The sequence below is a fragment of the Nicotiana tomentosiformis genome, chromosome 11 (assembly GCF_000390325.3).
Source record: "Nicotiana tomentosiformis chromosome 11, ASM39032v3, whole genome shotgun sequence".
NCBI classification, from domain to species: Eukaryota; Viridiplantae; Streptophyta; class Magnoliopsida; order Solanales; family Solanaceae; genus Nicotiana; species Nicotiana tomentosiformis.
Window position 1 is genome coordinate 11510751 of NC_090822.1, and position 13560 is coordinate 11524310.

General features: G+C 41.3%; 1 protein-coding gene across 1 annotated transcript; it reads left to right on the top strand.

Moving 5' to 3' along the window:
• The first annotated feature begins 11509 nt into the window (after positions 1-11509).
• LOC138901044 (uncharacterized) lies at positions 11510-12019 on the top strand. Its single transcript, XM_070188771.1, has one exon. The coding sequence runs from the start codon at positions 11510-11512 to the stop codon at positions 12017-12019; it is 510 nt and encodes a 169-aa protein (XP_070044872.1).
• The last annotated feature ends 1541 nt before the right edge of the window (positions 12020-13560 follow it).

The following is a 13560-nucleotide window of genomic DNA, read 5'->3' on the forward strand; positions in this document are numbered from 1 at the left end:
TACATATATATATATCTATATTCGATATATTCGATATACATATATATATATATATAAGCTTATATGTATACTATACTATACTATAATATATATACATCTTAAGATATATAAGTTATATTCGATTTATATACTATATATACATCTTAAGATATACTATATATACATGTATATCTACTATATATATATCTATAGTATATCTAGTATACTATGTATATATAATATATCTTAAGATGTATATATAGTATAGTATAGTATATATAGTATATCTTAAGATGTATATATAGTATATCGAATATAGTTTATATATCTTAAGTTATATATATAGTATATATATACTATACTATACTATACTATATAAGCCGTATTCGATAGTATATATATAGGTTTATATATATATATGTATATCGAATATAGCTTATATATCTTATGAGATGTATATATAGTATAGACTATAGAATAGTATAAATATAAGCTTTTTTATATATATATACTATACTATACTATATTATACTATATGTATAGCTTAAGATATATAAAAGAACAAAAATATTGTAAAGAGATATTCAAATCAATGCGTTATATTTTTATTATAGCATTAAAAATCATGAAAATATCTTTCTTAGTCTTCCTCCCCCTATGGAATGAGCACAACAAGGTGCTAATACCACCATTGAGAAGAAAAAGAAACTAATCAAGATGTGCCAAAATACAAGTTACATATTAATTTACATAGTATCTCTTACAAATTTCATAAATCCTTCAAGGTCCGGAGGAATTTCTGTTGGTGGTGGCGGAAATGAAGCTTGCTCATCACCGCTTCCAGGCGAAGCATCATCCTCCGCAAGTTCAGCTAGCATTTCTTCGTAAGCTTCGTCTACCTCTGGTTGTGATTCAGCAAGTCCAAAATTTCTTCTTTCCGAACGGATCCAATCTCTGAAAAGTACTGATTTTTCCAAGCTCTCCCTCATAGACGCTCTATAATCACCGAGTTGAAGTCTTGCTTGACTGAAAGCGCTCTCTGATGCCACTGTTGAAGCTTGAATAGTTAAAATATCTCGGGCCATCCTTGAAAGAATCGGAAAGTGTTTTTCTCGGGCCATCCCGGTTGAAATTGATTTGACCCGGTACTAAGGTCAGCCTGACTAGGTGCACTTGTCCCCTCAGCCAAAGCTTTCATACGAAAATATCTAGCTTTATCTTGAGGGTGTAGCAATATGTGTCTAGTCAAACTTCCCGTCCCCCCCGACTTCCAACATCCAACATATTGAAAAACTAACTCTTTGCCACAAGTTTTACATTTAGCCCTATTTTTTTATCTTAGTTGAGTGAAAAATTGCCAAACAAGAGATGTTTCTGCCCGTTTAGGAGGTTGTCTAGAAAAAATAGGGGCACTAATAGGACGGTCAGACGGGGGATCATCTAGATTATTATTAGTTGGGTTAACTTCAGGAGCAGGACTAGTGGGTGTATCATCATCCGGTTGCGTTTCATCAAAATCTATTTCTTCATCATCATTTTCATCAATAGTTAGATTACCATAAAGAGCATTCATATATTCATGGTTTAATTGTTCACCGGGTGCAATATTATGGAAAAATTGACTCTCGGTAAATTGTAATAAACTATTATCGCTATCAAGAATAGGAGGTGTAGGACGGGTAACATATTTAGGTTGGGGAGCCGGGGAAAGTGGAGGAGGAACATATTGGCCACTAGATTCACCACTCTTCGATTTTCCCTTATTTTTACTAAACATATTTTTTAAGGAATAAGCCATCTTAATTAATCAAGCAAAGTAAATAAAACAAAAAAAATTATAATATTAAAATTTAAGAGATGGAACGAGTTTACCGAATTGACGAACAACTTGTTGGAAATTGATTATCGTTGAAGACTTCAATTCACCAACTTCACAATTGTTTCAAAAATTATAACAATAAAGTAAGCAATAGTAGCAATTATAGAAGTAAATTAGAGAGAGATTGTGATAGATTGATGATTTTGTAAGAAAAAATGAAATAATGATGGGGTATTTATAGTTGAAAATAGGGAAAAAGTGTAATTATAAAAAGTTTGGGATTAAAACAAAGTTGAGGGGTTAAATGGCTATTTCATAAATAGCCAACGGCTATTTTTGACAGCCCAACGGCTATTTTTGACAGTCCAACGGCTATTTTTGACAGCCCAACGGCTATTTTTGACAGTCCAACGGGTTTTTTTTTAAATTTTTTTTTTAATTAAAAATAGCCGTTGAGCCCGCTAGGCCCGCTAAGGGACCGGGCCGGTCCCGGTCCGGTCCCGGGCCTTGGCGGGCCAAACGGTCCCGGGCCTGACGGGCCCAATCATAGGACCGGCCCACGAGACCGGACCAGGCCCGCTAAAACCGGACCAAACGGTCCTGGCCCGTTTAACCGTTTGGCCCGTTTGTCCCGCGATCTCGGGCCGGTCCCGGGCCTGGACCGGCCCACTTGCCAGCCTTACTCTGACTCAATCACGATGCCTTGCCTTTCCCTTTATCCCCAGCTGTCTTTCGCTTCATAGCTAGAGGCGGCCTTGAATCTCCCTCTAGGATTTGGAATCAAACCTCTCTTGGCTTCGATGGACGTGATTATGCCCTTTGTTGTGTCTATGCGGCAACTCAGTCCTTAGTATCTACCTCAGAAATCCCACTCGGCATTATGTCATGTTTTTGATTAGTTCTAACTTCCTTGGTGCTTTTGACGGTGCATTCTTGTCACTTGACTTCTTCTTCAGGGGAGTTTTACCATCTCTGCCTTCGGGATTGTGAGTTGGTGTTATAGAAACTGCCATTATACATGTGAAGAGCAATAAATCATATTATTCTAATATGCATTGATGAGTTATAGTAGTGTGAGACGCACCCTACACATAGCTAGTATAGGTGTATAAAATGAGGCACGAGCAACCACCATACCTTAATTGTAACCATTCAAGTCCATTTAGCACAATTGAAGACTAAATGGACAGAGGCTAAACGCGAGTTGCACCTAAGTTGGTCGGGGATTGGCATTCGTCAAGAGTACAATTGAAGACTAAATGGATAGAGGCTAAACGCGAGTTGCACCTAAGTTGGCCGGGGGTTGGCATTCGTCAAGAGCGAATGTAATTTATGTTCAAAAACTCCCAAACAGCCGCCCTAAACATAAGGATTTACTCCAATTGTCATTAAAAGAAGGCTCAATACTCAGACTTTGCAAAACCTATTGAAAATTTTGTTTAAGGAATTCATCAAACACCTTACAACAACAAGAACAACATACCCAGTGTATTCCCATATTATAGGGTCTGGAGAGGGTAAAGTGTATGCAGACTTTACACCTACCTTGTGTAAGTATAGAGGCTATTTCCGAAAGACCATCGCCTCAATAAAAACAATTCACAACAGGTTTGAAAAAGAGAATAGTAATGCAGAAGCCATGTCAAAAATAATAACGACAAGAACATCATCAACAACAAAATAATAAAGTAATAAGAAAATCGAAGCAATGGGAACAACATATAATAATGCAAATTGCAGAATAAGAAAAATACAAATATGACAACACTAATACTAAGATAGGAGAAATGGATCAGATATGATGACCCAAACTCGACGGCCTACTAACATTCTACCCTAATATTTGATCTCTATATCTTCCTATCTAGGGTCATGTCTTCGGTAAGCTGGAGATATACCATGTATTTTATAATAACTTTTCCCCAATACTTATTTGGCCTACCCCTACCTCTCCTTAGACCCATAATAGCCAACCTCTTGCACATTCTCACTGGGGCAGCTATGCATCTCCTCTTTACATGCCCATACCATCTCAGCCTTACTTCTCTCATCTTGTCATCCATAGATTCCACTCCACTTGTCTCGAATAAGTTTGCTCCTGATCATATTTCTCCTAGTTTTCCCATGCATCTACTTCAACATCCTCATTTTTACTACTTTTATCTTCTAAGCGTGAGAGTTCTTGACAGGCAAACACTTCACTCCATACTGCATAGATGGTCTAACAACCACTCTATAGAACTTACATTTACGTTTTGTTGGCACCCGCTTATCGCACAAGACACCGGATGCGAGCTTCCATTTCATCCACCCTACTCTAACACGATGTGTGACATCATCTTCAATCTCCCCATTTCCTTAGATTGTGTATCAATCCTCATTTCCACATCTTCCTCATGAGTTATATCACTGAACTTGTACTCCAGGCACTCCGTCATAGTCCTACTCAACTTGAAGCCTTTAGACTCCAGGGTCTTTCTCTAAACCTCCAACCTCACGTTGACTCTGCTTGGGTCTCAATCAATATTATGTAATTCACAAATAATATACACCATGGAACCTCTACTTGGATATTCCACATCAATACATCCATCACCAAGGCAAAGAGAAATGGGCTTAGAGTTAATCCCTAATGCAACCCTATAACTACTGGGGAAGTACCCCGAGTCTTCTCCCACTGCCCTTACCAGGTTTTGGCCCTATTGTACATTTCCTTAATCGACCTAATATAATCTATTGGTATACGTCTTTCCTCCAAATATCTCCATAGAACCTCCCACAGAACTTTGTCGTAAGTATTTTCTAGATCAATAAACACCATATGTAAGCCTCTCTTCCACTCCCTATGTTGCTCCACCAATATCCTAACAAGATGAATGGCTTCTGTAGTATATCGTCTCGGCATAAAACTAAATTGGTTCTAAAAAATAGATAACCCCCTCCTTACCCTCATCTCCATGACCCTCTCCCAAATCTTCATTGCGTGGCTAAGCAGCTTGATACCTCTATAGTTGTTGCAATTTTGAATATCACTCTTATTCTTGTACAACAGAATCATTGTACTACGCCTCCATTTTTCAGGAATCTCTATCGTCCTAAAAATGACATTAAATAACCCAGTTAGCTTCTCCATACATGCCTTGCTTGCGCTCTTCCAAAATTTCACCGATATCTTATCAGGCCTGGCCGGTCTTCCCCTCTTCATCTTATGCATCGCCCCCTCAACCTCCTCGAACTTAATATACCTGAAATAACCAAAATCTCGATGCCTCTCAGAGTATTCTAAATATCGATGCCTCTCAGAGTATTGTTTTGGCTTTCTTAAGGTATGTATCTTATCTAAACTTGGTTAAGGCACTAGTTGCCTGAGTTATTTGTGATAACTACGCACCATGGGTGGCGCCCATGTGTGGGGTTGAGCCCATGTGCGTGCACCAAGGTATTTTTCATGCTCTTTGTAGTGTTTAGGCTATGATATTCCTTGGATTGATTGCTAAGCTTCATGATATTATGGCTTTTATAATTGAACCCATGTTATGAGCTATTTGAGCTATATTTGAAGTTACATAGAGGTTAATCTCCTGATTGAACTTGATAATTACTACTTTCGTAATGTATTTGGCTTATTGAACTGTAATAGCACACTTTGCACATGCATACACCTTACCATGTCACTTATATAAGACCAGGAATATGAAATTTGATATTCATTTATCATTTACATGTATTCCTGTATATCTGTTTTCTGTGTGATATGGATTTGGATTGGTAGCATGTGACCATGCCAGGCAGATTGTGATATTAAGCTTGTGACCACGTCGGGTGAATTGTGATGTGACCACGCCAAGCGAATTGTGATATTGAGCATTTGAACATTCCAGGCGGATTGTGATATTGATTCTGTGACCACGCCAGACAGCTTGTGATATTGGCATGTGAGTTGTCCATGCGAATCCAAGATATTGATATTATTGGCACTTGAGTTGTTCGTGCAGTTGATATTATTAGTGCATAAGTTGTCTGTGCAGCACGTGAGTTGTCTGTGCAACGTGTGGATATGGATCCATCCCCCTAGGGTCACCCTCTCATGTTCCTTCTTGATGGTGTACATGCGGTTTGAGGACAGTTGACCAGTGGGTTGGTTCGATTATTGAAATTCTAAGGAAAAACTGGCTAGTGTTGATTTGGTTATTGCATTGCATCTTTACTTGCAATTTCCTTGGTTGTTTACCTGATTTATTTTCATATCTTCTTTATATGCTGGATTGTTAACTGAGGAGAGTACGCTATGTTATTATGTGCACCAAGGTGGTTTTATCTACGATTCATGACTTGATCATATTATTGTTCTACACTTGTTGGAGTTATGAACTGTACAGATTATTTGGCGCGTATCACTAATAATTCTTGCCACTATTACCTCGCCAAGGTTAGTTATGATACTTTCTGAGTATATGGGGTCGGTTTTACTCATACTACACTTCTGCACCTTACATGCAGATCTTTGAGCTGATGTTGTAATGGATAGCGTGAGCTGGCATTGAAGATATACCTATTTTCTTTTCCCGGATATAGCTACCACTTATCCTTGGTAGTTTTCGATTTGTAATCTATTTATGTATTTCCATATATATGTTATATTTATTTTTATCCCAACTTTATAAATATAAGTCTTAGTGGGTAATGACTTGTACTACCAATTTTTGGGTTATTATATGAAAATTTAGTTATTTCACGTATTGATTTATTATTACTTTCATTAGAATTGTGTTGAATGTTGTTTGGCTTACCTAGCGGGTTGGGTTAGGTGCCATCACGACTAGGTGAATTTTGGGTCATGACGAGTTGGTATCATAGCTTTAGGTTCATAGGTTCTACGAGTCATGAGCAAGTGTCTAGTAGAGACTTACGGATCAGTATGATGACGTCCATACTTATCTTATAGAGGATACAGGGCATGTAGGAAATTTTTCATCTTTCTTTTCTTATCGTGCGGTATTGATTCAGCTTGAAGCGTATCTCTTTGAATTCCTTCCATCCAGTTGTGTGTCGTGTAGATCACTTGGTATCAATTATGCATCGATGGCTTGTAATGTCATGGAAGAGGTGTGAGATGTGTTTATTGTGTTTTGGTGATAGGCCAATCTGGAGGGCTCGAGGCCAGGTTCATACTACGGCTTGATCTCGGTGGTTTCAGTTGTGTGAGTATGTGCTTTTAGACTTATACATCTGTTATTGTCCCTAGGAGTGGGTGATGGCTCATCGAGTGATTGGATAGCGATATGATGAGTATTATGTGACTAAGGACTAAGATTAGATAATTTTGGATGTTATGAGAGGACTTTTGCTTGGGATGTGAAAGGACTATGGATGCTTGATCTCTGTCTTGTGGAGTCTTGAGTTATGAGTGTGTTAGGGATCTTTTAGTTGTTCATTATGGAATGAAGTAGATTCTTATGTCTTGTTGACGAGTTCAGACTTGGGAGGATTTAATGATTGCATAATGGTTGTAACCATGATAGGATCATCAAGAGATGCCAATTTGAGACTAAGTAGGTGGGTTATCTCCTACGGGATGTTCTGAGGTTGTGTAATCCTTATGATATTTATGTGAAGAGTTTTCTTTCTACCAGTGGGATGTGTATGTGATGTAGTTTGAGTTCAGATCGCTTGAGGAAGTTCGCACGACTGTCACAAGGATGAATATGTTCTTAGCAAATGATTTGAAGTATTTTAGGACTAGGTCCACATGAGCGCATGAAGAATTTAGTTGAATTACAATGCATGATTATGACAGTTATGGAGTAGGGGTATTATGGGTTATCAGATGATGTGTTTTATGGCTTCACCCTAAGTGGTGAAGTCTGCCATCGACGATTAGATTACATGGTCATGTGTTATGTTAGTTTGTTGTAACGACCCGGCCGGTCGTTTCGAGAGTTATAGCCCTGTTTCTCCCATTTCTGCTTCCTTTTGTGCTTTTCAGCTATATTATGATATACCGGGTTAGTTGCTTCGGGTCCGAAGTGGTTTCAGAGTGGATTGAGACACTTAGTCTCTAAAGTAGAAGCTTAAGTTGGAAAAGTCAACCGTATGTTGACTTATATGTAAACGATCTTGGAATTGAATTCTGATGGTTCCATTAGCTTCGTTAGATGATTTTGGACTTATGAGCGCGTCCGGGATATAATTTAGAATTCTATAGTGGAATTAGGCTTGAATTGGCAAAAGTAAGAAATTTGGCAATTTCGGTCGGCAGTGGAAAATTTAATATCAGGGTCGGAATGGATTTTCAGAAGTTAGAGTATGTTTGTGGTGTCATTTATGACGTGTGTGTAAAATGTGAGGTCATTCGGACGTGGTTTGGTTGGTTTCGGCATCGATTGTCGAATTTAGAAGGTTAGAAGTTCTTAGGCTTGAATCTGAGGGTAATTTGGTGTTTTGATGTTGTTTTGAGTGATTCGATGATTTGTCTAAGTTTGTATGTTGATATATGACTTGTTGGTATGGTTGGATGAGGTCCCGGGGGGCTTGGGTTGAATTCGGGTGGTTAACGGACTTGGAAGTAAGTTGAGGAAGTAGCTGAAGTTTTGTTGTTGTTGTAGTAATTGCACCTGCGGAGTGGGAACTGCAGGTGCGAGCCCGCAGAAGCGAAAAGGAGAAGGCTTGGTAGTGGTCGCAGGTGCGAGGTTCTTTCCGCACCTGCGAGGCCGCGGATGCGGACCTATTGCGCAGAAGAGCTTTCGCAGAAGCGAAAATGAGTGTGCAGGTGCGGTAGCTGGAGAAGTTAGTGATTTCCGCAGAAGCAGACTTTCAACAGCAAAAGCGGGACCGAAAAAGCGGGATTTGGGCCGCAGGTGCGGAAGACCTGGGAAGAATACATAAATGCGAGGTTTCGAGATTTTTCACCATTTCTAACATTTTGAGCTCGGATTTTAAAGATTTTGAGAGGGTTTTTCAAGGGGAATTCTTGAGGTAAGATCCTTGTGTCTATTTTTCTTCAATGATTATGTTTCCCTACTGATGTTACACCTAGTTGGTGAGTTTGTGAGGTGAAATTTGGGGGTTTTAGGCTAGGGATTTGGAGAGTTAATTTTGGGGAATTGAATGGTCATTTGATGTCGGATTTTGGTAAATTTAGTATGGTTAGACTCGTGAGAAAATGGGCTTTCGGGTTTTATGACTTTGGTCGAATTTCGAGATGTGGGCCCGGGGGCCACCGGGTTTGAGCCAATTTCGAGTTTAGAGTCTAATTTTGTATTTTTCTTGTGGAATTCATTCCTTTAGCATAAATTTATGGTATTGTACTGATTGTGAATAGATTCGGAACATTTAGAGATCGAATCGAGGGGAAAGAGCATTCCAGAGTAGGAGTTCTACGTTGTTGAGGTAAATAACAAATTTAAATCTGATTTTGAGGGTATGAAACCCGAAGTTTGGTATGATGTGACTGTTTGGAGGTAGCACCCATGCCAGGTGACGGGCGTGTGGATGTATGCCGTGAGGGATTGAGACTTGGTCCGTCCCGGGAGACTGTGAAGTCTTATAGCCTTTAATTGTGTTTATATGCATTCCTCTCTACTACAACTTGACTGTTTTTCATGTTAGAAATCATGCTTAGGCTATATTTCTGCTCATGGTAGTTATACTCAGTCATAGTGATTTATGTACATATTTACCTCAGTCTCTATTATTTGTTTTCCCTGATGATATACTGTAACACTTTGATTTGGATTGTTTTTCCTTTCTTTATTTAGAGCTGTAAGACTAGAGAGGTTCATGACTGAGTAAGGCCGAGGGCCTGGTTGTGAGGTATTATTATATAGCACGTAAGTTGTCCGTACAGATCCTTATGTTTATACTATGGCACGTGAGTTGTTCGTGCAGTACGTGAGTTGTCCATACGGATCCAGATATGATATTATAGCACGTGAGTGGTCCGTAAAACACGCGAGTTATCCGTGCGGATTAGCGCTTAGGCTGTAGGAGCCCCTCATGAGTATGAACACCCCTAGTGAGCTCAGGTACCTATTGAGAGTGTGTGTTGAGGGCTGAGAGCCTAGATTGTGAGCTGTTGAAATGGGTTGAGTGACTGCTGCCTTGAGAGGTTGTACTTGCTTTTATTTATTTTTGTTCTCAGTTGTTATCTGTTGTTGTTGCGAAACTTCCGAAAGATTCATATCTGTCTTACATGAGCGCGAACTGATTTGACCTATACCACAGGATTTGAAAACATATTCACTCTTTACTGAAAACTTTTAAAATGAACTGTACTGTATAGCTCGTCACTGCTTCTCAGTTCCTTATTTATTTCTGTTACTTGCTGAGTTGGTTGTACTCATGCTACACCTTGCACTTCATGTGCAAATCAAGGAGTGTTTGATCACGGAGGTCGTTGAGTTCGGGCGCGATCGAGTACCGGAGACTATGAGGTAGCTGTTGGCGTCCGCAGGACCTTGTCTCTCCATCTATATATTTCTTTCTGTCTTGCATTGATGCTTAGACACTGGTTGTATTAGTTTGGTTATCTAGATTCTCATGACTTAGTGACACCCTGATGTTGGGCTATTTTTCCGCACTTATGTTTTTGTTTGGGTCTTACCCCGTATTTATGAAAAACTCTGGATATTTTAAATATCTTAATTCACTTCTGTTAAAATTTTGAAAGAGTCTTGGAAAGGTCGGCTTTCCTAGTACCACGATAGGTGCCATAACAGTGGGTTAGGTTTTGGGTAGTGACAAGTTGGTATCAGAGCCCTAGGTTACATAGGTCTCACGAGTCATGAGCGGGTTAGTAGAGTCTTGTGGATCGGTACAGAGACGTCTGTACTTATCTTCGAGAGGCTGCAGAACCCTTAGGAAAATTTCACATTATTGGATTCTTGTCGTGCGAATCTGTTTATTTTGGTAATTAAACACTTGTTGTTTCATTCTCTCACAGATGGTGAGGACTCATGCTACCAGTCAGGAGAGCCAGCCACCAGTACCACCAGCCAGGGCCATGAGAGGCCAAGGCCGCGGTAGAGGCCGTAGTAGGGGCAGAGGTGTAGCCCGTACAACAGCTGGGGCAGTACCTGCAGATCCACCAGTTGTCCCAGATCATGACCAGGTACCAGTTGTTGATGCACTAGCTTAGGCACCACCTATGCCTATTGTGATTCCAGGCCTTCAGGAGGCCTTAGCTCAGATTCTGACAGTGTGTACCGTCCTTGCTCAGGCGCTCTCTATCTCGACGGCCGCAGCCACTTCTCAGGTCGTGGGAGGCACTCAGACTCCCGCCGCTCGCACACCCGAGCAGGTTGTTCAGGGACTCGAGATACCGGATGCACCACCAGCCCAGTCGATTGCAGCTACCCAGGATTATGTGGTTCCTGCTATGCCCGAGGATGATCAGCGTAGGTTGGAGAGGTTTGGGAGACTCCAGCCTCCACCTTTCAGTGGCACAGAGAGAGAGGATGCCCAGGACTTCTTAGATAGATGTCAGAGGATATTCCCTACAGCTGGTATTCTAGAGACTTGTAGGGTCTCATTCACTACTTTTTAGTTTTCTGGGAAGCACTCAGATGGTGGGAGACTTACGAGAGGCGTAGGACTATTGGCGCAACACCCCTTACTTGGCAACAGTTCTTCGTGGTCTTTTTGGAGAAGTTCGTGCATCAGTCCCGCAGAGAGGAGCTGTGCAGACAGTTTGAGCAGCTTCGCCAAGGCGATATGTTTGTGATGCAGTATGAGATGCGATTCTCGGAGTTGGCCCATCATTCTATCCGGTTGGTTCCCACAGACAGGAAAAGGATCATGAGGTTTATAGATGGTCTTACTTTTCTGCTACGGTTGCTCATGACCAGAGAGAGGGTGTCTGGTGCTACCTTTGATGAGGTTGTCGACATTGCTCGGCAGATTGCGATAGGTCGCGGTCAGAAGAGGGTTGAGAGGGAGGCCAAGAGGCCTCGTGGTCAGGGTGGATTCAGCGGTTCTCCTTTTGGGGGTCAGTTCCAGCATGGTAGAGGTCGTCATTTCAGAAAGGCTCCGTCATCTCGGCCATTTCACCGTGGTGCATCATCTGGCCATGGTTCTCATAGTCATCAGCAGGGCCAGTCATTATTCAGTTCACTACCAGTGCAGAGTTCTCATCATGCCCGGCCCGCTCAGGTGTCCTCGGGTAGTTCTTTTGGGTATCAGGAGCAGCAGTTTCATCAGAGGAGGGGTTATTTCGAGTGCTGAGATTTTGGTCACATTATGAGAGACTGTCCTAGGCTATTGGGTGGGACTCCACAGTGGAGTACCCGGCTGATGGCTCCAGCACCAGTTCCTCTACCACCCGCTCAACCAGCTAGGGGCGGAGCCCAGTCAGCTAGGGGTCGCCTGAGATAGGGAGGCAGATCAGGGGGTGGTAAGGCCCGTTTCTATGCCCTCCCTGCCAGACCAGATGTTATTGCTTCAGATGATGTTATTACAGGTATTGTCTCAGTTTGTCACAGAAATGCCTCTGTATTAAATGATCCTGGTTCCACGTATTCATATGTTTTCTCGTATTTAGCCCATTTTCTAGATATGCCCCGTGGGTATTTAGTTTCATCTGTTCATGTATCTTCTCCTGTGGGCGATACTATTATTGTGGACCGCGTATATCGGTCATGTGTGGTGACAATTAGGGGTCTGGAGACCCAAGCGGACCTTTTGTTGCTCAGTATGGTTGCCTTTGATATGATATTGTGTATGGATTGGTTATCTCCATGTCATGTTGTTCTAGATTGTCACGCTAAGATTGTGACATTGGCGATGCCAGGATTTCTGAGGGTTGAGTGGAGCGGTTCTATAAATTATGTACCTAGTAGGGTGATTTCATATTTGATGGCTCGGCGTATGGTTGAGAAGGGTTTCCTATCTTATTTGGTGTTTGTGAGGGATGTTAGTGCAGAGACTCCTGCCATTGATTCTGTTCTAATGGTACGTAATTTTCCGAAAGTGTTTCCTGCAGACCTGCCGGGCATGCCACCTGAAAGGGATATTAACTTTGGTATTGATTTGGTGCCGGGCACTCAGCCCATTTCTATTCCATCGTATCGTATGGCACCGACGGAGTTGAAGGAGTTGAAAGAACAGCTTCAGGAACTCCTTAATAAGAGGTTTATTCGGCCTAGTGTGTCCCCTTCAGGTGCACCGGTCCTATTTATGAAGAAGAAGGATATTCAGGTGGATCCGAAGAAGATAGAGGCGATGCAGAGTTGGCCTAGACCGTCCTCAGACACGGAGATTAAGAGCTTTCTTGGTTTGGCGGGTTATTACCATCGCTTTGTGGAGGGATTTTCATCTATTGCATCGTCCTTGACCAAATTGACCCAGAAGAGTGCTCCATTCAGGTGGTCGGATGAGAGTGAGGAGAGCTTTCAGAAGCTCAAGACTGCTTTGGTCACAGCTCCAGTGTTAGTTCTGCCATCAGCTTCAGGTTCTTACACCGTGTATTATGATGCCTCGAGGGTAGGTATTGGATGTGTTATGATGCAGGGAGGTAAGGTGATTGCCTATGCCTCGCGCCAGTTGAAGACCCATGAGAAGAACTATCTTGTCCGTGATCTTGAGTTAGCAGCCATTGTTCACGCCTTGAAGATTTGGAATCATTATTTGTATGTGGTTCATTGTGAGATCTATACGGATCACCGGAGTTTGCAGTATCTGTTGAAGCAGAAGGATCATAATTTACGTCAACAGAGATGGTTGGAGCTTCTTAAGGACTATGATATCACTATTTTGTACCATACGGG